This window comes from Rhea pennata, chromosome 12, assembly GCF_028389875.1.
Source record: "Rhea pennata isolate bPtePen1 chromosome 12, bPtePen1.pri, whole genome shotgun sequence".
Classification (NCBI taxonomy): domain Eukaryota; kingdom Metazoa; phylum Chordata; class Aves; order Rheiformes; family Rheidae; genus Rhea; species Rhea pennata.
The window spans coordinates 634,777-661,955 of NC_084674.1; the positions used below are offsets into that span (position 1 = coordinate 634,777).

Consider the following 27,179-nt stretch of genomic DNA (forward strand, 5'->3'; position numbering starts at 1 on the left):
CGCCGCCCCACAAGGCCCCGCGCGGCCCCGCCAGCCCCGCCCCCGCCGCCCCACAAGGCCCCGCGCGGCCCCGCCCGTCCCTCTCTCGGCGCGGCCTGCGCCATCGCGGACCGGTGAGCCGCCATCGGCCGCCATCCGCCCGCGGGGGCCCTCCTGGCGGCGGCGGGGCGCGCGGGGGGGCTGCGCGGGGGCGCGGGCGGCGGGCCGGGCCGGGCCGGGCCGCGCGGGGAGGAGCGGGCGTGCGGCGGCGCGGGCGCGGCGAGCCGAGCCCCGGCGCTCGGTGAGCTGCTGCGGAGCCGCGCGGCGGCCCTCCGTCGGGCTGCCTGCCTCCGCGGTGCAAGACCAGGTGCTCGGGACCGTGAGTTCCTGCAGCAGGGGAGTAATGAGAAAAACGTCTGTGAGCGCTGTTGTGCACCTTGTCTGACTGATGTGTGACCTCCCAGGATCGCATCTGGAGAGCTGTCAGTACTCTTCCAGCTTCGGAAGCGGGAGGGAAAGGCACTGCAGAGGAATACCCATTCCCTCGCTAGCTTTAAAAGTGGCTAGTGAGTGGAAGATAGTCTGCTACAGGTATGATTGGAATAACAGATCACTGCTTTGTTGCATTTCTTTTCTCACACTTGTTCTGTTTTTCTTAGACACCATGCCTGCTCTCAGACCTCTTGTGAAACCTAAAATCGTCAAAAAGAGGACCAAGAAGTTTATTCGCCATCAGTCTGATCGCTATGTTAAGATCAAGGTAAAATGTCCTTTGACATTGTTCAGAAAATGAATTAATAGGAAAATCAAATGTGGATGCTTTTAGGATTTGTATGATCGCTTAGGGCATAAAGATCAAGTGTTTGAAGTAGGGGTAGCGATGTTCTAAGGGTGAGTCCCTGCCTTCAGGTCAGAATGGCCCGGGTGTTAGAATATTAGAACAGCTTGGAGTGATGGATCTTTGGGGGGGGGCTGGTTTTGGATGGAGCCGTTACCTCAGTACAGGCATTTTCATACTGGTTTGTTCTCATAACTGGCTGTTCAATACTTCTGTGTTTCCTCAGCGCAACTGGCGTAAACCAAGAGGTATCGACAACAGAGTTCGCAGGAGGTTCAAAGGTCAGATCTTGATGCCAAACATCGGTTATGGGAGCAATAAGAAGACAAAGCACATGCTGCCCACAGGATTCAGAAAGTTTCTGGTCCACAATGTTAAAGAACTTGAGGTGCTTATGATGAGTAACAAGTAAGTTCACAGATCTCTTGCGTGTTCCACGTACTTGTTCGAGACCGTTGCTGGAGGGTCTGCCCTCTGCTTTGGTTCCGTGCTGCTCTGCTGCCGCTGCCAGATGCACTGACTCCCCTCGTGGGACGAGGAAGGCAGCGTGCAGTCTGGAGGGGCAGAACTGTGGGCAGAAGACTGGGAAGTGTTTGCTCTTAAGAATGGGAAGGTTTGTTGGTGCTGCAAGGAGAAATCTTCTGTGGCAGCGCAGCTGCTGGGAAGCATACATGTGACTTCCCAGGGGCTGTCAAACCTGGATGTTCAGCTAACCATTACCATGGTGGCAACAGCATTATACACCCATCTTGCTAAAAATAGCGGTCAGAACTGTCGTTTCGTTTCTGTTAACACTCAGGCCTAAATCCTGTAGCACTTGCTTCTTTCAAATGAAAGTGGTAAGAGTGATAATTTGGGGGAGAATGATATTAAAAACTCTCTATTTAAGTCTCTTCATTCTCAAAAAAGTTGAGCAGGGGGTAGCACTGTTCTAAGGACGAGTCCGTGCCTTCAGGTCAGAGTGGGCCGGGTGTTGGAATACAGAGCATGTGGCGTCTTTTTTTTTGTGCAGTAAAACTTGCACGATCTGCTGCACTGACAACAGGGCACCTCCTGAGCAACTGGCCTGCTCTGCTGTCAGAGTCCTGGCTTGAGGTTCGCGTGACGCGCGCGCTGTTTCCGCAGGTCGTACTGCGCAGAGATTGCTCACAACGTGTCTTCGAAGAACCGGAAGATAATTGTGGAGAGAGCAGCTCAACTTGCAATCAAGATCACCAATCCAAATGCCAGATTGCGCAGTGAAGAGAACGAATAAATGTCTTCTGCAGCTGAGATATATTTAATAAAGAGTGAAAACAAACTGTAGTGAATTGTTTTAAATCGCCAAAGGCAAAGACTTCTTTTGTGCCTGTTCCCAGCTGGGGTAGCAGCCTGCTTTTGAGTACTTCTGTTCTGAAGAGCGCTGCAGGCAGCAATACGTCTCCAGTTGCAAACTATTTTGTGCTCACTGTCTTAACACTGGTCTTAGAGCAGTGTACTTTGTTCAGTATTTCCTGCTGTGATTCAGCTGTTTGCTTCCTTTTAGATACTCCACCAAAAATCTTAGGAAAGTAGGACTAGGGCTATATCCCATGGTCGAGCCAACCATAGGGACTGAAGTCTTAGTAGAATGAAAGCAAAGGCAGATTATTTGCTTTTCCTGTGCTCTCTAGGCTGCTGGCGGCAATTTGTAACTTTGCTGTGATTATTAATGAATCCAGAAGTGCATGCAGCTTCATAAGTATATTTTTATTTTTTTGGGGATACCAGTCAAGCAGAATGGATGTTCTTTCACACTGCACTATAAATAGTTTTCACATCAACCACTCTTGTCAAAAACAGAAAAATGAAAGCTTATTACAAATCCACAGCTACAAGAAGGGTGTCATGGTGGCCTCATTCTCTAATTAACTATTACATTCTCTCGTGTCTCTTAAAAGGCTCTTTTCCTGTGCAAAGCAGAATTTGAACAAGGCAGCCACTTTAAGGTAAATTTTCAAATTATGAAAGCGCCAGCACGGAGTGCTTATATTTTTACAATGCTAGTTAACGGCCTTCGCCTGTTTTAGTGCTGTGACACTAGTATATTGAATAGCAGCTTTCCTCAAAAAGCATGCATTTTTCTTTCTTTCATTTAATGACCAAAGTTCAGCATTTACCAGTGCTTTGGTATGTGACTGTGCAGGTGGCTAGTCCTGCAATAGAAACACTGAGCTGCTCAAAAGGGAACAGCTATGCCCTTGTTTAACGTTAAGAAATACTCATTGGCAGATTAGTTCTGTAATGCAATCAAGTAGATCTCTTTTGGAAGACAGCTGATTGAGGTATTTATTTTGCACAGTTAAAACTGTAATAATGGCAGTCAAGCATGATTGTTTTGTATCACCCAAACTTTGCAGAAATACTAAAATACCAGCATCACACTTCTTGTGACTTTTGTCCTACATACAATAGCAGGGAACCTGGGTGATAAGTGTTCTCAATGTGGCTCATGCAGCTTAGCTAGTTCTTTAACACAGTCCCCTCTTTTAAAATTGGGATGAAATTAGGATGTTCATCACCAGTTAAAGTCATGACTTAAAATTTTTAGCCATGTTATTTAGTGAAACAATTGAAACACATTCTTCAAACAATTTGGGGTAGAAAGTGCACGTGCAGAGTTAAAAAAAACCCAACAACTACTACTCTTTGTACCGCAGCAGGGAAGCATTCCAGGAAACGGTCTCCATTTTTAATACTAAATTTAGATTGCCTTGTACGCCCTTTAATAACTTGCTGACAAATCACTATACTTATGTTTTTCATTCCATTCCCTACGTATGAACACATTTTCCTAGACTCATATATCTTGCTACAATTCAGTGAGGCGTCCAGCTCCTGCGCGTGCAGCTGGATCCAGCCATTCTCTCCTCGGCGCACAATGACTTGCAGGGGCTCTCGCAGTTGAGACCAGCTCAATGACATTCTTCCTTAGCCCATCGATGAAGGATCTGTTACGTTAATGCGTTATGAGGACAGGAAGGTGATGGGCGTAAAACAGAATCTTAACTCATGTCCATTGATTCTGTGGTGGATAAGGAGGCAGAATCCTTCTGAATGCTTTCAAAAAGTGATGCCATTTCAGGATTGGATCTGATTTGAGAGGAAAATTCAGCCATCACTGGACTTTTTTCTACTTCAGGGATTGTTAGGAGAGCAGCTACTGCTCTCATTGCTGATCGCTTCAATTCATCCTGCTTTTCAAACTCCTGTTTCACGGAACCAGCTTTTACCTAAAAATCCAAAGCAGCGCTTTAGCAGGGATTCAGAAAAGGCTATGCAAGCACAAAGCACAGACACTGAACGAGCAACCAGAAGGATCTGGAGAGAAGGCTGCTCAGAAGCAATACTCAGAGCAAAGGCCAGCAGCACAGGTGGCTTCTTTGGCAGAGTCCACCCATACCATGTCATTTTTCCCGTGTGTTCTTACCTTTGTGGAACAGGTTGCCCGGAGGGGCTCGATCAGTCTCTCCAGCCTTTGCAGAACCGCATTAGGGCAGAGTGTGGACAGGCGAGCCAACATGATGAAGGTCAGCATCTAGACAGACAAGGAAAAATAGAACAGGCCTTGCTTTGCAACACCCTCCAGCCCCGCAGCTGAGCGCCGATACTGTTTACGGACGCCCACGCGCTTGTTCTCCCTGCATTTCCATGCTGCTCGTATGGCGCTTGTTTCACAGCACCTGTACTGGAATGGTTTTCTTTCCTTTACGCTTGGGGTTTTATAACAGTTTTGGTATTACTGGGGGGAACGTACCTGTTTAGAAGCTGATATACACCAGTTGCCCGTTGGGGCTCTGGTCCCAGGTGTATATGTATGTCATCCTCTAAAGTTTCCCTAAAATCCGACAGCTTGCGAGAGAAATAGCTGCATTCACCATAGGGGTTGTGCCATTGTTGTACCCATTTCTAAGCGGATATCAAGCAGTGGGAAAAGGATGTAGTACTTCCTACCAAGCTATGAGACCATCCACAACGCTAATGTGTTTTTAAGATAATACTGCTGGCCATACAGGGCAACTGACAATGCACTGATATTTTAGATAGAGTTAGGTACTTTTCCTATAAAAGTGGCTACATCAACATTGTATTTTCAAGGCCATCAGAGTCAAAATACAGCTGGAAAATGTTTTGGTGAAAGGTTGCAGCAGCTACAGAGAACAACAGGAAAGCAGCATGACAGGGACATTCTACACCATGGCTGCACGTCAGCTCAGTTCAAGACCAGGTTCCCAAAGAAGTAAGTAACATCAATTACTTCCACCACCCTCCAGCAGTTAAGGGAAAGGCACCTACCCGAATGTCATAGTGATCCTTCAGTCCATCCTCCACGTGATTCAGGTACTCATAGATATCCAGTCGGTCAAGGCAGCTTTCCAAGAGCGTATACATGCATTCAAAAGCAGCTTTCCTCACATCCAGGCCATCATCCACTGTGTGCTTGAATGGCCCCATTTCTACCTTAAACGAGAAAAAAATGCAGCTGGTCACCTAACAGCAGACAGGGAAACCACTTCATGCCTCACGTGCTTCTCCCCACCCTGCTGAGCCCAGCTGGTTCCAATCTCAGTGCCCAAATGCATCACATACATTGACCTCAGCTTCATGTGCATTGAGCCACTGCTGCACTGCACTTGAGCCAAACCAATGACATACCTCCCGGATGAGTTCCCTCCTGACCTTCGTCTCATTATACAAGCTGGGCAGAACTGCGTTTAGCAAATCTCGGATTAAAGAAGGTTTGTTGTGAGCAGCAGAATTAAACATGGCTAAAGCCACACGTCGAACATTCAAGTCTGAATCCTGAAGAGTTTTTAAAAAGTCACCTTTGGGATAAGAAGACACAAATCAGTCCTGTCACAGTGGTTTAACAGTTCTCCAAGAAGCACTTGCTCATGAACCAAGACCACCACCATGTATTTCAGGGAGCCTGGATATGAAACCATCTATGGAAAAGTAACTCTAGGGGCACAGTCTAACAGAGCTATTAGAGAGGCTTTCCCTCCCTTCATTTGGGATATAGTAATTGGAAGAAACACGACCTATCTGCATTTGGGCTTAGAACAAACAGCATGCTTCTAGCTACCATGGACCTCATCCTAAAATCGAAACAGAAGCCTCACTATTCAAGGAAGTCTTTTTACTAATTGCTCTGATTATACTTCTCTGAAGCAGGAGGCTCAGTTTTGTACAACAGATCCAAGATGCAGGCTCTGTAGGCAAAAGTTTGTGTCAATATAGTATATATTTTCAAGATCCTTGTCTGTGTGATATTTGACTCATAAACTGAAAAGCAAGGGCAATTTATGCTCCCTAAAAAACTCTGTCATGAATGGAACATGCCTGAGAGCAAAGTATCAGACCATTTAACAAGGACTCGCACGACAATGTTGGTCTTTAATCTCAAAAGCAAAGAAACAAGAATGAAAAACTGGACTGGATTAGGTTCACATAGGTGTGAGAAATCCCTAGAGATCTGCTAAATGATGCCTGATGCTTAATGTTCCCAGCTCACACCACTGTTTCTATTAGCCCACCTATGCAGCCTTTCAGGAGAGCATCAATAGGCTGAGGCTGGTCTGCAATTGTGAATTTGATTGCAGTTACGACCGTGCTCCGGGCATGTGGAGAACCTGCAATAAAGATGGAAATTAAAAAAATAATTAAAAAAAAAAAAAAGCGAAAGGTCAGAGGACAAAATCATTGCTGTATCTTTAAAGTACCTAATCTGCTCTTGTTTACACTACACATGTAATGAAGAGGTAGAACAGAGGATCTGTTGTTTAAATCCTGCCCCGGCACAACCTCTGCATGTAGTACCTGTTTCTAACCTCCTCCTCCACCCATGCAACCTGGTAGTCCTCTGAAACCCCTTTTCAAAGATCCCTCTTGCTTCCTTCTCACCTCTGCAGACTGGCTTTGCTCCCTGTTGTACCCACCAGCAGTCTAAAAGAGGATTTTCCAGCAAAACAAGGCACTTCTAGGGCACTTTCACCACGGCCCTTCCCATTACCTGACGACAGCTGCTTTTTCAGTCGAGGCAGTAACTCGGAAGGGTTCACCAAAGTCAGTTTCCCTAAGCATTCGGCCACCACATTGCGTGTCCCTTCCTCTGTGCACTCACAGTGCTTAAAAAGCAAAGCCCAAATATCCTCGACATAAGGTTTGAGGCCATCCGCTGGGGAAGAGCTGATGACTTCTTTCAGAGAGTGCAGCAGGAGGTACTGCCTTTTGGGCTGGCTTCCAATCTCTTTCAACATGAAGGGAAGATACTCTTTAAGGTTCCCAACGCTGACGTTCCCCAAGGCAAAGGAAGCAGCAGATTTTACCTCTTCGCTGGGGGAAGTGAACGCTTCCAGGATGACCGTTTTGAGCTCTTTCTGTGCACTGAGGTTCATGGTGCGCCCCATCTCTGCCAGCGAAAGGAAGGCTAGCACTTTAACAGCAGAGCTGGATTTGGGGTTTTTTACGTCCTGGATAAACTGGTTCACTACCCCAGGGGCTTCTTTGGGGCAGGCTGAGGAAAGGGCTGCCACACACTTTGCGACAGAGTGATAAGCCTGTTTGTGTAATGTTACCGACGCCCCAGCTGAACCCGAGGAGTATATAGGTGCATTCAGGTGCTTCATCAGCTCCGAATAACCCATGGTGGCTGTCTTTGTCAAAACCAGAGCCTGGAAGAAATCTATGATAGCATTCAGCGCCCCTCCCTGCAGCAAAGGTGAGTGGACAAGCTGAAAGATTTCAGCAAGAATTGAACCGCTGATCTTAGAGATGGAGGATGGACAAACCTTAGCTAAGGTAGTAAGGAACACGATAGCCACCTGGGAAACATGCATGTCATTCTCACTAATTAAAGCAGGGAGCTCCGTTAGGACTGACTCTATCATGGCAGGCTTGAGGCTGTCACTGTAGTTCCTCACTAGGATATCCAGAGCAGTCAAAGTGCTCAGTTTCAAGGCACGTTGATTCTTTCTCAGGAAGGAAGCTAAAATGGGGAAACCTTCCCCTAGAATGGGCCTTAAGTCTATTTTAAGTGGAGAACTAGCAATTAAAGTTAATGCTTTGACTGTTGTCAATCTGGTGATTTCATTTTTGAGCCTCTCCAGAAATATCTTCAAGGTTGGCTGGAGATCAGTGCTTAAATGGTCTCCCAGATTGCAGATGATTTGTCCCATGCATGAGATCGCTCGCTCTTTTACTTCCTGATCGATATCAGCTGCTTTCAGTCGCTTCAGAGTACCAGAGAATAGGTCTTTCACATAGGGCTTGGCATCAAAAGTGCAAGATTTATCCAAGGGCCTGATAACTTTCACAAGTTGCTGGGTGACCAGTAGAGCTTCTGAAGTGATCTTATAAAAGGGGTCTCCAATACAGGTCACAACTGGAGGTAGCAGGGTTTTGATATGCGGATGAAATACCTCTGGCTGGTGGTTGCAGAGGAGGACGTGAAGGAAAGACAGTGTATCAATCCTCATGTTGGAGGAGCTGGATTTATCAGCCAAGGAGAAAACAATACCTGTGCAAAGAGACAAGGAAGACTGCTTCCCTAAATCTTAAAATAGCTGGACACAGTTGGAAACTCTTTTTCCTCCCCCACCCAAAAGATACATACCCTTAAACAGGGTTACTACCTCTGCTGTCTTTCTGCTTTCAAGGAATTGACAATTCAGACATAACTGTTCTTCGTAGCAGCCCTGGATGATTGGCTACAAAAACTTTTTAGAAGGCTGATTAGAAAAGTCATCTTGGGCTGAGACAAAGAGGAATTGTTAGTGAAGTGCAAATAACTATGATAAAATGGCAAGAAATTAAGATGGGGAAAATCTAGTCTGAACACAAGGCACTCCACGCAGCAGGAACGTTTCTTCATAAGTTTATTCATCTGTGGGAAATCTTAAAAAAAAGAAGCTGAGGCTCTAATGTTTATCTAGTTTTGGAATGCCTCTTAGTACTGTTAAGAACATAACTGGACCATTAAGATGGAATATCCTTGTAAGAAGGGATATGCTTCCAAATCCAATTTCTATGGACGTATTTATGTTTCTCAGAAGACTGACCAGAAACATTTACAACAATCCTGCTTGCCACACTCAAAGTCATGTGCTGACTGGTCTGAATACATTGTGGGGTTTTTTTGTTCGTTTGTTTTTGTACTACGTTTTTTTTTGGCAATTTACTAACACGTAAGAGGGAGGTGCGCAGATTGGGTCCACTGACAATCACAGGAGACTTTTTATGTCTTTATTATACATTCATATCAAGAACCAAGGCAGGACCTTAGTATTACAAGTCGGTCAGCAGTCTCGGATGTTTCATGAACTTCCAGGCAGGGAAAGCTCAAGCACTGGAGGAATGTATCAGCCAATACAAGTAATTTTTAAAATGCCACTACATTTTATAAGACAAAAATGTCACTAATGTGTTCCTGATTGCAGCAGGTTAGGAGACAATTCCAGCCAGTTTCAATGGAAGCAGGAACAGGCCTGCCTAAATGCATCTTGTCAGAGAACTGTGGAAATGAACTTGAAATACTTATCCTGGCTTTCAGTGAGACCAACAGATATGGGCAAAACCAGGACATGCAGGGAAGGAGCACACACATTACCAGAGATATGAATGAATTAAGCCAACCCCACTCCTTCATCCCTAGCCCACAGACAAGCTTTACCAGGCACTAGTGCAGGGATGTGATCTGCCAGGCAACCAGGAAGAACATTAGCCAGTTCTGTCAGGAGGCTGAAACAGCCCTGTCTGGATTTAATGCTCTTTTCTTTGAGCTGCTTGTGCAAGGCCTTGACAATGCTGGGAACCTGCAGTTTGGAAAAGCAAATGAGAAAGAAACACATCAGTCATCCCAGTCTCTCGGGCACAGAGCTATGCTGCCAAAGGCTGAGCCAGAAGCACTAACAGTACAGCAAGAGAACTGAAAGGGAGCCAGCAAGAAACAGTCCAATTGCTGATCAGAGCATAGATTAAGGATGCATTACAGAAGATTGTAGAATTTCAAAGAAAAATCTTGCAAACAGATCCCTATGCAACCCTTTCTGAGTGAGTATGATCTTCTAATAAGGAAGCTTAAAGAAGTGCACCAAATCAAAAACCAAATCTAATTAAGGACTGAGGTGCAAGTTATTTAAATAAATATATCTCAAACATATAGAAGATTTATCAGTTAGATTTTAAATCTGCTTCAAGGCACTGACCAGTCATTAGCAGCATTAGCCAGAAAAAGCTTCTCTCACAGGCATAGTATTCTATAGTAATACTCTTCTTTCCAGTATTGCTTCCATCTTCTTCTAAAATGACTTGTATAGACCATGACAGTAGGAGGACCCTGGTCAGAGTCCTGATCAACGCATGTGGCTAAATCATCCTGACTGTATTCCTCCAGCATATTTCTGAATTAAAACAGCATGTAATAAAAAAACAAACAAACAAAAAAAAATCACTTCCAACATTTCCTTTAGTTTGATCAGCAATGGTGTGCAGTCTCTATACACTGCCACAGCAAGCTGTTCTGGAGCCAACTGGCTGTTCTCCCATAACAGAGCTGCATGTTGTGATACCCTTGCTGGTTGGATCCAACCCTTAATAAGCTTCCAATGGCTAAAGCCTGATACATTTATACCATGATTTATTCAATGAGTTTCTGAGCAGCAGCTGGAGCAACTGTCAGGCAATAGACTGGAATTTCACCCAAAGGCTAATGTCTCTTACACAGTCTGCAAACATATTTCAGAGACTAACCCAGGGGCCAGTGTAGATTACACCTCAGGGGTCTCTCCATGGGAATGGTGGGAGGAAAGCAGACAGCTGTTACCCTGGGAGATTTAGTCCCCACTGATTGTGCATCCAAAGGCTCCTTTAACTGACTGCGTTCTCAGGCTTAGCTACTAGCCACATTAATTGACAGCACAATATCTATTTCTTCTCATTGCTCTCTCGATTTAATCCAGTTGACCATCTCCTCACACACCTGGTTCTGAAGCATTGTGAGGGGAACATCATCTTTGCCAGTGACATCTGAAGCATGCAGCCAGCTCTGAATAGGTAGTGTTTGCTTCAGCAAGGAGACATAAGCACTGAAGACGTCCGCTTTGACATTCTCCTCCCTCTCTTTGAATCTGCTTATCAAAACTGGGGAAAGGGTTTTGTAGAAGTCCTGGAGGAGGTCGTGCCTGGTGCTGACAATGGCCTCCAGGCACTTTGCTGCAGACCTGCGGACTTTCCAACTGATGTCATCATCATCGCTGTACTCATCATCGCTTTCTGGAAAGGAATCAAGAGAAAGCGAGGTACACTGTTACAAGACGACCAGAACAAGAAGATCACTCAGTGCCTCGGAGTTTCCCTCTCCAGCTACTGACCCGACAAGCAGATGCCACACGTGTGGGAACATTAGGGGTGGGTTATCTGTACAATTTCTACAGACATCATTATGCATTAGGACAGCTGATATGAGTCAGGGCTGCCCTGTACTGATGTGAGCTCAGATCCATCTATCCCTAGTAAGGACTGACAGAGAACAAACCTCAGTATTGCTACACCTGCTGGGAAGGCCACTCCAGCTCTGGCATCAAGGCCTTTGTTATGAAGGTGGAATGAGATTCCCAAACGCTGGAGCCAGAAATAAGTATATATTTGTTTTAGAAACTGCTAAATGGCACAAAACTATGTTACAATATTATTAGCAGAACATTTAACATATCCTCCAGAAAGCTGGCCAGTAGCTTACCTCAATTAGTATGAAAGTAAACAAAAATGCTTTTCTTCAAGGGACTACTACTACTACAAAACACCTACCATCCATTAAAAATAGTTGTGTCTACAATATTTACAGGCTGTGTTAAGTTGCAATGAAACTGTTACATCTAAATTGCAGCCTTTCATTTAAAATAGCAGTTAAGCATGTATCTTTTCCTGCAGAAAAAAGCAAACCACCTCACAAAGGCAAAGGTATAGTTTCTGTAGCTTCTAGGTGACAGCAAGGATGAACTTTGTCTGGCTGTTGATTTCAGGGACAGCGTGCATACATGGAAAACAGCTTAGCAGATGGAGAGACAAGAGAAAGAATCACAGAAACCAAGGAAAGGTTCCAGCCTAACAAACCAGCATGGTTCTGACAAACACGGGCAGAGGTTCTGGCTGGGAAAACTTGGAAGCAATGAAGTCCTGATTGTCTGCCTGATGTTACAAGTGGTCAGGGAAACAGGAGTTTGTCCGTTCTGTAAATAAGGAAGATCACATCAAAGAAACTCCTCATTACCTTTCCAATTCCCATTCTAGCCAGAATAAACTACAAACATTGGCTAGCTGCCAGAGTTAGAAAAGGTAACGTTGCATGGCACTCCAGTAGACATAGTGAGAACAGTAGGTAATTATTTTACTGCAATTTCTAGATTTGCCTGTAACACCTTTCTTTTCAAAAAATACCGTTTTGTCAGGACCCCAGTAAGGAACCTCCTCACTCACATATGCCAGATGGGCTATCCAGACAGGCAGGAATCTTGTGTTACACCTGCATTCAAACCACTGGTTCAACCAGCAGAAGTCCAGACCAGCCAAAGAGCAAAGAATGACACAGCTTATGCTTCCCCATAGAGGGGTTGTTGCCTGTGCATATAAATATAAAACTAACTACTCGGAGCAGGGGCTGGAGGTCTGCCTGGCAGGCTGCAGGCAACACTGGCCTCTTTGGGGGGCAAAAGGGAGTGTTTCCAACAATCAAGATGGTAAAGCAGCTGCTTGTCAGGATTTCCAGGTATTAAGCCTGGCTGGCTGCTGAATGTGCTCTAAGAGACACGTACAATCAGCAGGGTCAGCAAAGGCAGTGCTTTTTTGATCTAGCTCTCTGCGAAGCTAGTTCACAGTATGAGTTTCAGCATCTCCCCCACTGCCTTAGGCAAGCAGAGATCTGAAAAGCTTGTCCAAAAAAAAAAATTAAAACTAGCAAAACCAGAATCATTGCTGGAATTCTGTACATACAGCTGTGTTATTATCACTGTGAAATTAAAATAATCCATTTAAGAGAATTAACTGTCTTAACATGGATCTGAATGGGGATAGGCAAGTGTAACATTATGGATGCAGAGAGAGAACAGGAAGGGGAGAAGCGTTCTGCTGAGTACAGTCAACCTCACAAGCAGGCACCTTGCTCTTCATCCTCCCCATTTTCAGTTTCCATCATCTCCTCTTCCTCCTCCTCATTATCATAGTTGTAGTTTGGGTCAAAAGTGATGTATTTCAAGCACAAACCCATCACATTAGGGATGTGAGGGTCAATTTCCTTTGGGCACCTATCAAGGCAAATAAAAATCCTAAGAGTTAATAAATCCAAGAATAAGCAATTTCACATATCCTAATAAAACAATTCATCTCAAAAGGATCCCAAAACACTTAGCAAAATGTTTAAAAATTTTGTTATTAAACTAGAGCTTCTCCTTCCCACAGTGCATGAAGTAAGATCACATCCCCCTGGAGAGGATGTAATAATTTCTTTAAGAGGAGGGGGGAGGGGAAATCACCATCTAATTCAGTTCTTCCCCTGCCACAGAAGAGAACTTCAGCAGCTCTGTAGGACTCCTTCTCCAAGGCAAGCACAGAAATTCTGACCAAATGACTGGAGAGCTGCAGGTCAGCAACTTCTGTACCTAAACCACCTTCCTCCCACTCCCTTCAGGCACTAGGAGCAAGACAGTCTCTTCTTGCTGAGGGATCCTCCAAGAACAAGAAAAGCTTCTACTCCTGCAAAATCAATACAGAAACATCCACGCACATGCTGAGGAAAAACAGCTCATGCACTCCAGCCCAACTCCGCATGTAAAAATGGGATTTCATTCCTGGGCTGTCTTTTTCCCACAGGAATACATGCAAGAAAACATTGAACCCTGGATGCTGAATGCAGACATATACAACAAAAGGACATGGAGGCACACACCTTCTCACAAAAGACTCGAAAGCCTGAAAGCAGTACTCCCTCAGCTCATCGTCTTCCACGTTACAGTACTGAACAATTAGAGGAATTATCTTCTCCAGATGTTCTCCTGGGAAGCACAAAGTAAGCAGCAGTGAAAATCATTCCAGCTTTCACTTACCTAAGCAGCTAACAGCTTAGCCATCTGCCACTTTCTTCTCATGCCCAAAAGTGCATTCCTTCCCTGGACCTCACAGGCAAGGAGTTGGCAGCCCAAAGACAAGCCTAGCACGGATTTTCAGCATTCAGCTCCTGTCCACTGCTCCCAGCACCTTGTTGTCATTCTGGTCACGGAAAGAGAGCTGTGACTGGAAATCTTCTAGGACCTAATCTCAGTTCCTGCAGGTCTTTTAGGCAAGTAACACAATATGCTGCCTCTCCATTTCTCCTCTCATTTAAAATGGGGTGAATCTGCTGCCCTATTTCACAGAGGCGTTAAGATCAGGGGAGTGCTGCAAGACCTTGAGATAAAAGGCACTACAGAACGGCCGCCAGAGAGTTAGTTCAGTGTCTCCTCTCTTCCTAGCGGAGATCAGAGAGCCAGATCAGAACCCCAAGGGGAATCACAAAGCACAAGCACATAACAAATAGAGTGAACACACTTCTTTTACTACTAAAAATGAGCTGCTTTAAAATATATGCGTGTTTGTCGGCATCATTTCAAGCTACTTATCCTACCTATGCGGTGCCCAGCCTGCCTACTAATGCCAGCAATACACTGGATGTAAGTCCTGGTGGTAGAAGTAGACTCGTTCCTCTTCAGCTCAGCAAGCAGATGCTCTGTGAGCTCTGAGAAGATGTTCCCACTGCAGGTCAAGACAAGATGACCCAAGGCAATGATGGCCCTTTTGCGCACTGCCAGCCTGGGGCTTGTCAGCTGGGGAAGGAGACAATTCAGGATGGAGGAATGGAAAGAGTAGAGTGTCCCTCCTAGTCTGCAATCAACAGAAAAAGACAGAAATCAAAAGTCAGATCTTCAGGGAAAAAGCCTCCGTTGCCAGCACAAGGGAAATGAAAGTCCCTCAGCTATGAAGACTTCATGCATTTTCAAGGGGAAAAAAAAAGCCCTAAAACAAAACAAAAAAAGGGGAGGGAGTGGTTTTAACACTGACTTGTTAACACAGGGAAAGGTTACTTGTCTTCATCATGGAAGAGTTTAATTATGACTCCTTCTGGATGAACTGAGGTTTTGTTGATAAGGTCCTGTGTGCAGCTGACACATGACACTGTCACTCTGACTTACGTAATAAGAGAAACAGGCAGCCAAGGTGGTGGTGGGGGAATGCATATGTGATCAGATCACAGAGCTAAAATAAACTTCCCTTCTTTTCCCTCACCCTTCTCCCTGCATTTACTTGAACTGAGTTTCTGTGGGATACTTCACCACTGTTACTGCTATTCCCAAAGGGGCTTGACATGTTGTCTCTCATCCCTGCTGGGGAATCTGCTCTGCCAAGATATTTCCCCAGTAGCAGTCAACAAAAATTCTTTATTTCTGAGTCCTCAGAGTAAGATTAGGGAAATACAGAAATCAAAAGCAAACCCATAAAGTGCACTCCCCTGCAGTACATAGCTGCCAGAAGAAAATCCTTTGCTACCTGCTCAACATATCTGACAAGATGTCAAGCGCCTCCAGCTGCACAGATACATCCTCCTGCTTGCCAATGGCTCCTGTCAGCTGGGCTGTGATCTTTTTGCACACATTTGCTGTCATAGTAGAGCCTACAAGAGAGACATTTTTCCTTGCTGTCAGTTAGGAAAACAATTTTTATACTGCTAAGAACCATTCAATCCCTCCTACATTAAAAAAAGAAATCATCGCAGGGAGAGCTGACAAGAAAAGTAGCGCTTGCTTGAGACGGGACAGACGCTGGAAGCAGCAAGGTATCCCCCTGGGGTATGGCGCATTAACTCTTTGGAAGAAGCTTCTGCTCTTGGAGAGTGCCTTTTACCATTGAACAGTCTGGCTGTCTCACACAGCTAGCTCCCAGGCCCATGCAATGCAGGAAGCAGAGCTTCCAGTTCAGTTTCAACAGATCAAGGTTTCTTCCATGGAAACACTACTTCTGACAAAAATTGTTTCTCAGTTCCACAACGAAATTTAGGGGTAAAGCTAGACAGATCTGTCCCAGAACAACATATAGCCCAGGTTCAAGGATGTGCTGAGATTACAATCACAGTCTTGAACCTTGATCTCTTACAGTCCAGGTGAGTGCCCAGATACAAGTTTGGTCTTCCTGCTGGGGTGGGCCTGTCCCAACATTGTTTGTTTGTTTGTTTTCCCCAGGGTGTTCAGCGTAAAGCATGAGCAGCTTCAGATTCCACAGAACTTTCAACAGAAGGGGCAATTGCTTCCCTTCTGAACACTACCTTTCTGAGCACTACCTTTCTGTTGCAACAGAGACACAGCAGAAGTGGAGCATCCTAGGAGTATCATCAACTGCTGTACCCGCACTGAGAAAGGAGTCCATCTCAGACACACAGTGTTGGGCTGTTATTTCAAACTTCCCCTTTGCTCCAGCCAGTACCACAGCAAGAATGGGCACACGGAGCAGGGTAAGGGAGAAAGAAGCACACAGGGAGATGTCCAAACTCTCCATTTTGCAACAAACTTGCATGACTTTTGCTGCCTTCCACCCACAGAGTGTCAATCCCAACTGCTAAGGAAATCTATTCTATTGCTGCGCTAAAACAGTTTCAGTTCACATGATGTATGTTAAATGAAGACTTCTGAAAGCATGGCTACCAAGAGCTTAACATTTTGCAGAAATTGAGAGAAAAATTCAGCAAGTATTTGCATACTAATCCCAGTTCACCTCTGAAGCCAAAATCCATAATTGATATCACTGCCACAGCCACCTGCCATGAATGAACAAAAGAGGCACGAGATGGCTGCAGAGGCAGCTAGCTTAAATCTCTGGGCACTTCAGACATGTACTGAAGAACTGCTGCTGCATTTTTGGGATACCTAGCTCTGCACAAAGCAGAAGCAGCCAGGGCAGCTTTGGAAATTCCAATGACCTCAGCAGGGCTGCAGACAGGAGGTGGTGCAGTGCTGGCACTGCCGATGTGGAGATCAAACAGCCCTGCCAGGCTGCCTAAACAGCAGTATTTGAACCCAAGTTGAATGCATTGGGATCTTGGGATCACTATATACCGAAAAAAAAAAGGAAAAAAAAAAAAAAGAGGATTTCTGCAAGAATTCTGATGCAGTTTCGGACTGAAGTGTCCTTATGGTGACCAACTCAAGAGTTTTCATTCTGTCTCATCTTTAATTACACTGATACCTCAGTTTCAGCTTATCTTTCCTCCTTATTCCACTATTTGCAGTCTAACAGGGGAAGGAGAAATCTCTAACTTTTAGGCTCTGAACTACACTTTTTTCTGTTTCCCAAAGGCTGTGATTCCCTATGGCTTCAGTCTGGCAAACAGGGGCAGATGTTTTACCTGTAGAAGCTGGTGGCAGCTCTGAGATGACAGTTTTCAGCCCAATGCTGGAGATGTCCCTCAGCTGTTCCTTGTCTGATAACATGTTTGTACACAGCGTATCCACAATGGTTTCCACCTGGTACTCCTTCACTTTGCCAACCAGTGGGCCCAGACTGCGGGAGGAGAAGTCAGTGAGACTGAACAGAAAAAGGGCTGCTCTCCACTGTCAGAAGGGACAGATCAGACTCACTCCTCAAAGAGCAGCTCAATCCCAAGTACAAATATTGCCAAAACATCTGTATGGCGTACTGATACCCAGAAGCACATGTTATGCCTCTTGGCTCGTGTACTCTATGTTCTTGCCTCAGTTAACTACATCAGCCTTTAGGGAGCTTTAGATCAGATTTGCAGGAAGATACTTAACTTACTGCAAACATAAGGCCAATTAAGATCTTAGTGGAAGAGCCAGCTCAGAAATCATGACACAGAGACTTAGAATGAGACTGACCATGTTAAAGAGAATAATGGTAAAATTTAGAGTAAGGTTTTGAAAAATATATCAAAAATGCCAAATGGATTTGCACATGTAATTAACCACCTATTGCCCTCTGTCACATGTCTGAAAACCTCTACTTGAGCTAGTCTCTGAATTACAACAGATGGAAGACTTGATTTGAGTAACAGCTTCATTTCCCTGCACTTTTTTTTTTTTTTTTGAAAAAAAAATGTTAAGAACCTACATTTCCAGCTGGTAAGCTTGGATTCAAAATTGTGCATAGAGTATTTGTCAGTATTTGCTTGCAATTATTTACTTTTATTTGCACCTGTTTACAAGGTAACTACTTAAAATGTGAAGTCTAAACTGTATTTCAACAAATCATATGTTGCAGCTTTCCTCTCCTAATCAACTGGACTTGAATCTTTGAAAAGTGCTTTTGTTTCCCATGAATATTCTGTACCCCCTAAGAAATTACTCTTTCACAAACCAGCAAATTTGTTTGCTAGAATATTCATAAGAAATGAACACAGATGAGTGGAAACATCACACTGCATGGGAAATTCAATCCTTCTGTTGTAATAAACATCTATGGAAAACACACTGAGTCCGATTCCAAACCTGACAACATGCTGCTATTCAGCAGGTGAAGTGACCTTGTCCATGGCTCCACGACCCACAAGTGACAGAGATCCACACCTTCCTCTCCCACCAAAGGTCTGCCTAGCTAGAGAACTGGAGCTCTAGCTTGTAGATTACCACCACCAGGTAATTCTTGATGCTCAAGTCAGAATTATTTTGGTAGGATTTAGGCCTGAATAGAGATTCTCAACAGGTGCTACATGTATTTTTCTATTTCCCATGGGCTGCTACCACCTGCAGAGCAGTAGCTGCCTGCTGTAGCAGTGAGGTGGCTGCACTTTAAGCCCCCAGTCAGACATGGGATGTTAATCACTGCTTGCTCCCTTCCTTGTGGGAACTAGGCAAAACTGAGTGGCTGAACTGAGTATTACAGATCTTGTCCTTCATATTCAGAAAACCGATGAGAACCAAACATTTCCTTTCCTATCCATTTTTTCTCAACAGGGTTCTGAAATTTTAAAAATATCTGCTGTTCCAGAGCAAAAATACATTCAAATAACAAGTTCCGAAAGGTTTTGGTTCTTTTTTCCTTCTCTCAGTATGCTATGCACATAGTCAGGTGAAAATGGAGTGAAAGAAAAGACTAATCATCTTTTCTTTCCTCTTTTTTTTTTATGTTATCCAGAAAAGACAACTGGGACTAGAGTTCTTTGGCTGAATACGCTGCATAACACTAGGCATAGCCATTGCTCCCTGGGGATTATAAATGCAAGATGCCTATACGGCCTGTAAAGAAAGAATACTAGCTTTTCTACAGAGTCCATAAAGAGATAGACATGCAGGACTCCCAGCAACACAGGTTCTGCTCCCAGAGTCAGTGGTAAAAGTCCCAAACTTCAGTGAGAGCTGAATGGGACTTTCAAAACATGAGCCTTGATGACTTGCATTTTGTTAAGAGCTGTATGAGAAGACATGGTGCTAGCACTTCACAACATTCACTTCTAGCAACAGTGTCTTTGAACAAAAGTACATTCCTCCCCCCCTTTTCTTTTTGGTATAATTCCAGTAATGCAAATTGTATGGAACACCCATGGACAGGCACAAGTCCCCTTCCTAGTATGCCACAACTACTCCTAACAACTTGCTTAGTAAGCACTATATGCACAGTGTTTCCCAGAGTTCACAAATCAAATGCACATAGAGCCCGTTCTGCACAAGATTATTCTTAAATTCAACAATCAGGACAATAATAGCTATTTAGAGTCAGAGTATCTTCTCTGAAATACGAGAGTTAAAAATATACAAAATAGTAAGATTTTATGCAAGTGAAAACTGTTTTCAACCCTACATCTGAAAATACAGAACAGAAAAGAGCTGATTGTTATCCCTGTTTTACAGGCAGGGAGACTGAGGCATAGAGAAGCTGAAGAAGTGGTCTAAATTGGGGAGAGGAGGAACCAAAACACAGGACCAGGAACAGGACAGGTTTGCATCTGAATTTCAAATTTGGGAGGTTTTTTGGGTGCAAACTCTGAAGAAATAAATTCCTCTGAAGAAATAAAACCTTTGTTTTAGATGATAAAAATCAACTGTGAGACCCTTGAAGTGGCTTCCTAACTTACTCCTGAATCCTTACGTGGTGGCACAGATCCATGCTTGGGCCTAATTCAATTGCCAGTGTCCTTCAAAATGTCACACCTCCTCCTTCTTAGAGATACTTGCCACCTGATTGGGAATAACTGACCGGCCATTAGCTGTTTTAAGTACTTCCTAAGTTATGGAAAGAAAATGTTACTGGTTTCATTTTGAAGCTTACTTTCTAATTATCACATTCTGAATGAATTCGAGATCGTAATAAGTTAATAAAGCCATAGATAAGTAGGCAAAGAAATTTCTCTTTCTTTCAGTGCCCAACAATTTATCTTTAAAAAATAGAAGGAACAAACTCAAGACAAGAACAGGGCCAAAACAGGTGGGGAAAAATCAGGGTAGTGGAACTCAAAAAGAAAGAGCCAAAGGTCACAGGTTACAGGGATAGAAGCAGTATAAGATTAAAAAGAAAGGAAGAGAAATATGAGCCACAGTAGGAAAGAATACAGGAACCCAAAGTTGTCTTTAAATGGCCCACCTTTCTGGAGCCCTGTGCGTGAACTGACCCATTCAATTTCATTTCTAGAATGAACACTCCCATTTAGATACGCTGGGGGAAAGAGACAGGAAACAACATGTCAGCAGTAGGATCACTTAATCAGAAGATTCAGTAATAAAGGGACCTTCTGCTTTTTTAATTTGAGTTAAAAATATTAAAATGGTCAAAAGCAAAGCAATGGCACAGACTAAACTTGGAGATGAAGTAGAAAAACAAGTGCATTATAAGCTTTAACGGAAATGCCTTTGAAGAGTAGGACTCAGAATGCTTGGAATTCAAATGCCATTTTTCAAAGCGTGTATGTGTCACCAGTTTAACACCATCTCTAACAAAGACAGGACCACAGGGAAATTCAGCACTGGATTTCAAAGCCCTCCAAAACAAAGGTGCTCGGTGTCCAAAAGTTTTATCTGGACTACTCTCTGAAGAAATAAAATCTTAGGCATGTTATTTTCAATGAAGTAAAATTTGTAATATAAACACTGAAATGCTTCCAAAATCATCCTGCTTCACAAAGATACCTGTACATTCACTCTTTCTGAGTATCTACAGAGACTGCTGTGCCTTGCATGAGAAGGAAAGGCTCTTACAAAAGGAGGTTTGAGGAAGGTGCCAACACTGCAGGGCCAGGCTCCACTCTAATGCACTCTCTGGAGCCTGTGACAGTTTCAGCACTGCCAAGAAATACAGTAATTACTGCTGAGGCTCTTACCACTTGACAGCAAGGTTCTGTACTTCCCCATTTTTGTCCTCCAGCAATTTCAAAAGCATTTTCACAACTTTTTTCTCGCTGTCTTCATCTAGCTTTATAGAATCTTTCTGCAGTTCCATCATCAAGTCATTGGTGGCCATAAATCTGAAACAACATACAGCAATGGTGGATTGGCTGATATACTGACACAAATGCATTTCTAGAGATTAGTTTGGAGAATTAAATTTGATGAATAGCGCATGTATGAAAAAACACTTTCAAGCAGTAACATACAGCCCTTTGCATTATGCTGAAAAATAAGGTACAAATAACCATTACTATTTTACAATGGAAAACTCAGAGGTAACAGCTGAAAAGGACACAGCTGAGGAAGCCATAAAAATAAGAAATATACGCTATTTCCCGTTTTCTCCTCTCCTAAAAACACTTAGTAGGGATAGGGTAAACTAAGACTCTAAAATCATCACTGTGGGATCTCACTTGTATATTTTGTCTCAGTGACTCCAAACCAAAATGACTAAGGATGTTAGAAAAACTTTTTTTTTTCTCCCCAATTCCTTTGAAAATGAGACTAGGGTCTAAGAACACACCTAGCTGTGTTCTTTCTGGCTTATGTATCACTGACAAATTCTTTGTTACTAGCAATCAACTAGCTGATCAACCAGCAATTGATTAGACCACTACAACAGGGAGCAGTAAGCAGCTCCAGAACTTGACTATGAATTCTGAGGATAATGTACACACCAAAACAAAATTTAGCCTATCCTTTTCTAGGACTAATGTTTATACCACTAAAACAAATAAATGTTCAGAACAGCTAAGATACAGTTGGTCTTTCCATACAAGAAAGGGATGGGATAATGAATTCTGGGCTTCCTCTCCAGTCCTATTTTCTACAATTGTATGATCCCACACATGGAGATGGCCTATCAATCTAAAAAAATGAAAAACAAAGTCATGCCTCCAAGGAAACTACACTTTAAAACTTACCTAGGCTATATTTAGCTTTCCATTGTTCAGCCCAGTCATTGCTTGCTTATATGCTTCTGCTTCTTGGAGCCTTCCCTAACCAAAACAGTAGCGTCATCCATACACTCAACCTCTTTCCTCGCTTAGTTCCCTTCGAGAGGTTTCTCTTTATTCCAGAGAAAAGATACTAAACATCTTGCTGCACTGAGATATTGCTAGTGAAGGATACACTGCTGCAAACAGCACACAGGCTTTTTTTAATCACTTGGGTCTGAGACAAATAACAGATGCTGCATTTGTGCTGCAGCTTCTATTGAAAAAAAACAGTACAAAACTTACTTTCTTCCAGGATACGTGCAGCCTCAACCATCTCATTCTCCCCCTTTGGATTCTTTGGTGTCCCTTTACTAAGAAGCACTCACCCGCTCTTTATTCACTATTCACAGTCCAATTAATTATATTCAGACATGATTAATAATATAAGGTAATATTTGGCAGCAAGGACCATTTCTGATTGCACTTTTTTCTTGCACGAGCAGAATCAAGTACTGTATTTATCATTCCAGCTTAGAAAGACAAAAAAAGAATCTTAGCTTGCTGTTTGTCCCTATTATAAAATAATATTCACTATGTCAAAATCAATATTGGGAAGTTCTAGAAAGCATCTATTTTCCTGGGAGTAGGATTATAAAAGGTGCTAGTATAGAAGTCTGAGGTTGTGAAAAATGTATAGTTACCCTCTATTAGTTCTGTTCCAATGTTAGCCCCAGCACAGGGATGAATGTCTAACAGGAAGCACGGAGAACGCACTCTATTTCATTTACCAGATGACACCTCCATTTTAAATTAGGCTGTGATCTAATTCATTCAGCAGTTAAAAGCCCTAATGTGCCAGGGCAACTTTTGTATCTTCAATATTCAAGCTTGTTCTCCAGTAGTAACTAGGTACATGAGGGAACTGGAGACAGTTGTGTGTTAGATAACCAGCCAGAAATCCAAAATGAGAAAAATAAAGGAATTTGGAACTATAATTTTAACAATATGCTGTCTATTTTTGATTCAACGAGAGCTATTAAGTCGCACTTTCCATTCACCATCTGCCTAGGACAAGCATAACCAATTACAGCCACAGACTGAGCAGAACCTGCCACAGCAACACATGCAGCCTTCAACTTGCTACCTGCTGTCATCCTGCTCACAGGTCCCTCAAACTGGTATATATATCTATTTATGGGACAGAAGCACACGAAACCCTGTCCTGTAACTGAAATACATCCAGCCATGCAACAGAAAATAACAGGCCCGCATTTGATCATGCGTTGAGGAGAAACATTTCTGGAATCATCATCGATGATCATCATAGAATGGTAAGGTTGGAAGGGACCTCTGGAGATCATCTAGTCCAACCCTCAGCATAGCCCATACAGGGATTGAACCCACAACCTTGGCATTAGCAGCACCACGCTCTAACCAACTGAGCTAAACCTGCCCCCCTAGCAACCCTATAAAGTGACAAATGCCATGCTGGGCACATCTTGTGTGCATATTAACTGTAAATTTCTTAAACAAACTGTTAATGCAACTACTCCATCATTGACTTTCTTAAAAAGCACCAAATATTTAGCACCAGAAAAATATCAGCAGCCTTTGTAAAAGTCACTCTACATTCAGGATATCAAGTCTGTCACAACTGTTACCTTCTATGCTGACATGCTGAAAAACACCAGCTCGTGGACAAAAATCTCTCATATTTGTTGTTTTCGACTTTTTTTAATAGAGCATCTTTAAAATCAAGCCACTGACCCCAACACTGTCTCTTTTTTTTTCCTACTGACATGAACAAAAGCAATAAAAGTATCTTACTCCTGTTAAGGAGGCATTTTGGCAATGGCAAAGTATTTTCCTGTTGCACAGAAATAGCTCCTAAAGCAGTCCAAACACAGTCAATATCTGCAGCATCCATCTTCTGGGTGACACTGCCATCCAGATCATTGTCTCCCAGCCTTTACAATATATTGACCATCTAAATTTTAGGGGGAAAACAAATCTTTTTTGGCTGTGATATACTTCATTTGCAAACAAATAAGTATTTAAAGATTAACCTAGCTGTTACTACTTTTGTTCCCATTTCCACTTTGTTGCTTGTTCACTCGTATTATGCTGTGATACACTCGAGGGAGGGGGAAGTCCCTGATGTCCTGCTTCCCTCCTCTCAGCCCCAGAGAGTCCTACAGGGCAGGATGGTCCCCACGCAAAGACCCTGCCCCCCCCCCGGGCACAGGGGGCCTCCCAACACGAAGAGCAGGGCATGCCCCAAACAGAGGGGTTGCCCCAGTGCGGGACCCCCAGAGCAGGGCATGCCCCGGTGCAGAGGTCACCCCCAGAGCAGGGCACTTCCTAACGAAGAGGGGTCTGCACCACGCAGGACATACCCCGAAACAAAGGGGACCCCCTCTAGGGCACGTCCTACCTCCCCAGGGCAGGTCCTACCCCCCTCCACGAGCAGAGGGGACCCCAGTGCAGGTCCTGACTCCCCCCCCAGCAGAGGGGACCCCAGTGCAGGTCCTGAACCCCTCCCCGAGCAGGGGGGACCCCAGTGCAGGTCCTGCCCCCCCCCCCAGCAGAGGGGACCCCAGTGCAGGTCCTGACCCCCCCCCCCGAGCAGGGGGGACCCCAGTGCAGGTCCTGAACCCCCCCCCCCCGAGCAGGGGGGACCCCAGTGCAGGTCCTGACCCCCCTCCCCGAGCAGGGGGGACCCCAGTGCAGGTCCTGACCCTCCCCCCAGCATAGGGGACCCCAGTGCAGGTCCTGAACCCCCTTCCCCGAGCAGGGGGGACCCCAGTGCAGGTCCTGACCCCCCCCCAGCAGGGGGGACCCCAGTGCAGGTCCTGAACCCCCCCCCCAGCAGAGGGGACCCCAGTACAGGTCCTGCCCCACCCCCCCAGCAGAGGGGACCCCAGTGCAGGTCCTGAACCCCCCTCCACGAGCAGGGGGGACCCCAGTGCAGGTCCTGAACCCCCCTCAACGAGCAGGGGGGACCCCAGTACAGGTCCTGACCCCCCTCCGAGCAGGGGGGACCCCAGTGCAGGTCCTGACCCCCCCCCCGAGCAGGGGGGACCCCAGTGCAGGTCCTGAACCCCCCCCCCCGAGCAGGGGGGACCCCAGTGCAGGTCCTGACCCCCCTCCCCGAGCAGGGGGGACCCCAGTGCAGGTCCTGAACCCCTCCCCGAGCAGGGGGGACCCCAGTGCAGGTTCTGAACCCCCCCAGCAGAGGGGACCCCAGTGCAGGTCCTGAACCCCCTTCCCCGAGCAGGGGGGACCCCAGTGCAGGTCCTGCCCCCCCCCCCCAGCAGAGGGGACCCCAGTGCAGGTCCTGAACCCCCTTCCCCGAGCAGGGGGGACCCCAGTGCAGGTCCTGACCCCCCCCCAGCAGAGGGGACCCCAGTGCAGGTCCTGAACCCCCTTCCCCGAGCAGGGGGGACCCCAGTGCAGGTCCTGAACCCCTCCTCGAGCAGAGAGGACCCCAGTGCAGGTCCTGACCCCCCCCCCAGCAGAGGGGACCCCAGTGCAGGTCCTGACTCCCCCCCCAGCAGAGGGGACCCCAGTGCAGGTCCTGAACCCCTCCCCGAGCAGGGGGGACCCCAGTGCAGGTCCTGAACCCCTCCCCGAGCAGGGGGGACCCCAGTGCAGGTCCTGCCCCCCCCCAGCAGAGGGGACCCCAGTGCAGGTCCTGACCCCCCTCCGAGCAGGGGGGACCCCAGCGCAGGTCCTGAACCCCCCCCCCCGAGCAGGGGGGACCCCAGTGCAGGTCCTGACCCCCCTCCCCGAGCAGGGGGGACCCCAGTGCAGGTCCTGACCCTCCCCCCAGCATAGGGGACCCCAGTGCAGGTCCTGAACCCCCTTCCCCGAGCAGGGGGGACCCCAGTGCAGGTCCTGAACCCCCCCCCAGCAGAGGGGACCCCAGTGCAGGTCCTGAACCCCCTTCCCCGAGCAGGGGGGACCTCAGTGCAGGTCCTGCCCCCCCCCCCAGCAGAGGGGACCCCAGTGCAGGTCCTGCCCCCCCCCCCAGCAGAGGGGACCCCAGTGCAGGTCCTGAACCCCCTTCCCCGAGCAGGGGGGACCTCAGTGCAGGTCCTGCCCCCCCCCCCAGCAGAGGGGACCCCAGTGCAGGTCCTGCCCCCCCCCCCCCAGCAGAGGGGACCCTAGTGCAGGTCCTGACCCCCGGCGGCTCCCGCGGCCGCGCCGGGTGCCTGGCTCGGAGCGCCGTGCCCGCCCCTCGGTGCTGCCCCGCCGGGACGCCCGCGCGGCGGCGGCACCTGAAGTCCTTGTCGGTTGAGGTCATTTTCTCCAGGAGGTTGGAGATGTGGTAGGAAACGCTGCTCATGGCGATGGCGATGGCGATGGCGATGGCGGCGGCGGCAGGAGCGGCGGCGGCGCGCCAAGATGGCGGCGGCGGGGGGCGGGGGGCCACTGGGGCCGGGGCCGCGTGGGGGGCGGGGCCAGGGAGCCGCGCAGGGGCGGGGCGGGGCCAGGGCGGCCCGGGGCGGGGCCAGGGCTTGCCGGGGCCGCGTGGGGGGCGGGGCCAGGGCGCCGTCCGGGGGCGGGGCCGGGGCGGCCCGGGGGCGGGGCCGGGGCGGCCCGGTGCGGGGCCAGGGCAGGCCGGGGACGCGGAGGGCGGGGCGGGCACAGCGGCGCGCGTGGGCCAGTGGCCGCGCGCGTGGCGGGTCGCTCGTGGCCCTGTGGCCAAGGCGGGACCCGGCCGTGGCGTGCCGGCCCCGGCGCCTGCCCCCAGGCCTGCTCGCCTTCCTCGGCGCGCGTGGTGCCGAGCGGGAGCCCCGGTCCCGTCGCGCGGCACGCCGCGCCGGGGGCGGCTCGCTTCGCCAGGCCGGCTCTGGACGGCGACGCGTTTCCCGGCGGCGCCCGAGCCTGCCTCTAGCGCAGTAACGGCCCAGCGCGCCGCCCCGGAGAGAGGCCGCTCGGCGCCCTGCGCCTGCCGCGGGGAGCGGAGCGGACCGGAGCGGAGGGGAGGGC

General features: G+C 46.8%; 3 protein-coding genes and 1 non-coding gene across 8 annotated transcripts in view; 3 read left to right on the forward strand and 1 right to left on the reverse strand.

Moving 5' to 3' along the window:
- Positions 1–27,179, forward strand: part of SEC13 (SEC13 homolog, nuclear pore and COPII coat complex component) — a 47,070-nt gene that overhangs the window by 13,543 nt on the left and 6,348 nt on the right. The window lies entirely within an intron of this gene.
- Positions 31–2,117, forward strand: RPL32 (ribosomal protein L32). Of its 2 annotated transcripts, none has more exons than XM_062585155.1 (4): positions 31–113; positions 639–739; positions 1,044–1,225; positions 1,943–2,117. In XM_062585155.1, exons 2-4 carry the CDS (start codon positions 644–646, stop codon positions 2,070–2,072), a joined length of 408 nt encoding a protein of 135 aa, XP_062441139.1. In that variant the 5' UTR covers positions 31–113; positions 639–643; the 3' UTR covers positions 2,073–2,117. The 2 variants fall into 2 exon arrangements, with proteins under 2 accessions (XP_062441139.1, XP_062441140.1); XM_062585156.1 differs by lacking the exon at positions 31–113 and adding an exon at positions 499–570.
- On the forward strand, positions 434–572 carry LOC134145971 (small nucleolar RNA SNORA7). The gene has a single exon (XR_009959738.1). It is a non-coding gene; the product is annotated as a small nucleolar RNA SNORA7 (small nucleolar RNA).
- LOC134145567 (cullin-associated NEDD8-dissociated protein 1-like) lies at positions 2,525–26,571 on the reverse strand. Of its 4 annotated transcripts, none has more exons than XM_062585151.1 (15): positions 26,465–26,571; positions 21,180–21,323; positions 17,259–17,413; positions 15,410–15,533; positions 14,490–14,746; positions 13,776–13,881; positions 12,989–13,134; positions 10,815–11,107; positions 9,507–9,648; positions 6,849–8,354; positions 6,373–6,468; positions 5,492–5,661; positions 5,132–5,296; positions 4,266–4,373; positions 2,525–4,068 (listed from the first exon to the last, which is right to left on the reverse strand). In XM_062585151.1, exons 1-15 carry the CDS (start codon positions 26,530–26,532, stop codon positions 3,841–3,843), a joined length of 3,708 nt encoding a protein of 1,235 aa, XP_062441135.1. In that variant the 5' UTR covers positions 26,533–26,571; the 3' UTR covers positions 2,525–3,840. The 4 variants fall into 4 exon arrangements, with proteins under 4 accessions (XP_062441135.1, XP_062441136.1, XP_062441137.1 ...); XM_062585152.1 differs by lacking the exon at positions 26,465–26,571 and adding an exon at positions 24,012–24,069; XM_062585153.1 differs by lacking the exon at positions 26,465–26,571 and adding an exon at positions 20,447–20,518 and having other exon boundaries at positions 21,180–21,261.